Source organism: Neophocaena asiaeorientalis, unplaced genomic scaffold, assembly GCF_003031525.2.
Source record: "Neophocaena asiaeorientalis asiaeorientalis breed wild unplaced genomic scaffold, Neophocaena_asiaeorientalis_V1.1 scaffold312, whole genome shotgun sequence".
NCBI lineage: Eukaryota > Metazoa > Chordata > Mammalia > Artiodactyla > Phocoenidae > Neophocaena > Neophocaena asiaeorientalis.
The window spans coordinates 2,275,545-2,276,535 of record NW_020174707.1 but is presented as its reverse complement, the minus strand read 5'-3'; the positions used below and the strand labels follow the sequence as shown (position 1 = coordinate 2,276,535).

Here is a 991-nt window from a genome sequence, read left to right as displayed (position 1 = left end):
AGTCTTCTCACCAGAAGGCACATGTTCCTTCTTGCTTCTTTTCCAATTATGCCCATGTGACAGGAGCAGAAATCCATAATCTCCCCCCTCCCACACATGGCATTTCCCAGGGTCCTCCTCTTCCCAGGGCCATCTCTGGAGGCAAACTGTTCCTTCTACCTTCCGCTGTAATTTTCACCCCCGCCCCCATCCTGTTCCCCTCTCCCCACACCAACCACCATCAAGCCCAGTTAACTAAACTCCCTTGCCTGGCAAGGCAATCTGGGCCACTCCAGTGTGGCACAGTCAGTCCATCTGGAGTACAAACACCACATGCTGGGCCACGCTGAGCAGAAGACCAGAGCCCAGGAGAAACGGTGTCTTGTGGCCCGAGCTGCCCACCCCCGGGGAGGGAAGGCTGTCAGACAGCGAGGCGTTGACCGGCCCCTCAGTGGTATTGGCCGCCTCCGCCACCGGGGCCCTCGGGGCCAGCAGCTTGGAGAGGAGGCTGCTGAACCTGCTCACTGTGGTGGCCGCTGGCTCTGGGGACGGACCTGGACTGGACGCGGTGAAGTTCAGCTCCTCGGGGTCCACACAGAGGCCGTCGGCGGAACGCCCAAAGGCCACCTGGCGGAGGTCCAGGCCGGCCACGGAGCCCGGGGAGGCGCACGGCACGTCGGCGGCGCGCCCAAAGCTCTCCATCCAGTCCCGCAGCCACTCCAGACGACAGTCGCAGCGCCATGGGTTGCGGAAGAGGAAGAGTCGGCCCAGGAAGAAGCCGGGCTGGAAGGCTGCCCAGGCGAGCACGGTGAGATGGTTGCCGTTGAGATGCAGGGCCAGGAGGCCCGAGAGGTTCTGGAAGGCGCCCTCTTCCACGAAGGCAATGCGGTTGCGGTCCAAGTAGAGCAGCTCGAGCTCAGCCAGCTCGGCGAACCAGGCGTGCGCCACGCGGCCCAGCGCGTTGCCGCCCAGGTTGAGAGTGCGCAGGCGGCGGAGGCCGAGGAAGGCGTCG

General features: G+C 64.3%; 1 protein-coding gene across 1 annotated transcript; it reads right to left on the bottom strand.

Annotated features, from left to right (window-relative positions):
- Positions 1–285: 285 nt before the first annotated feature.
- Positions 286–990, bottom strand: NYX (nyctalopin; the record flags this gene model as incomplete). The annotated part of the gene is made up of 1 exon (XM_024759838.1): positions 286–990. A coding segment is annotated over one exon (705 nt), but the record flags the coding sequence as incomplete, so codon positions are not given.
- Position 991: the final 1 nt, after the last annotated feature.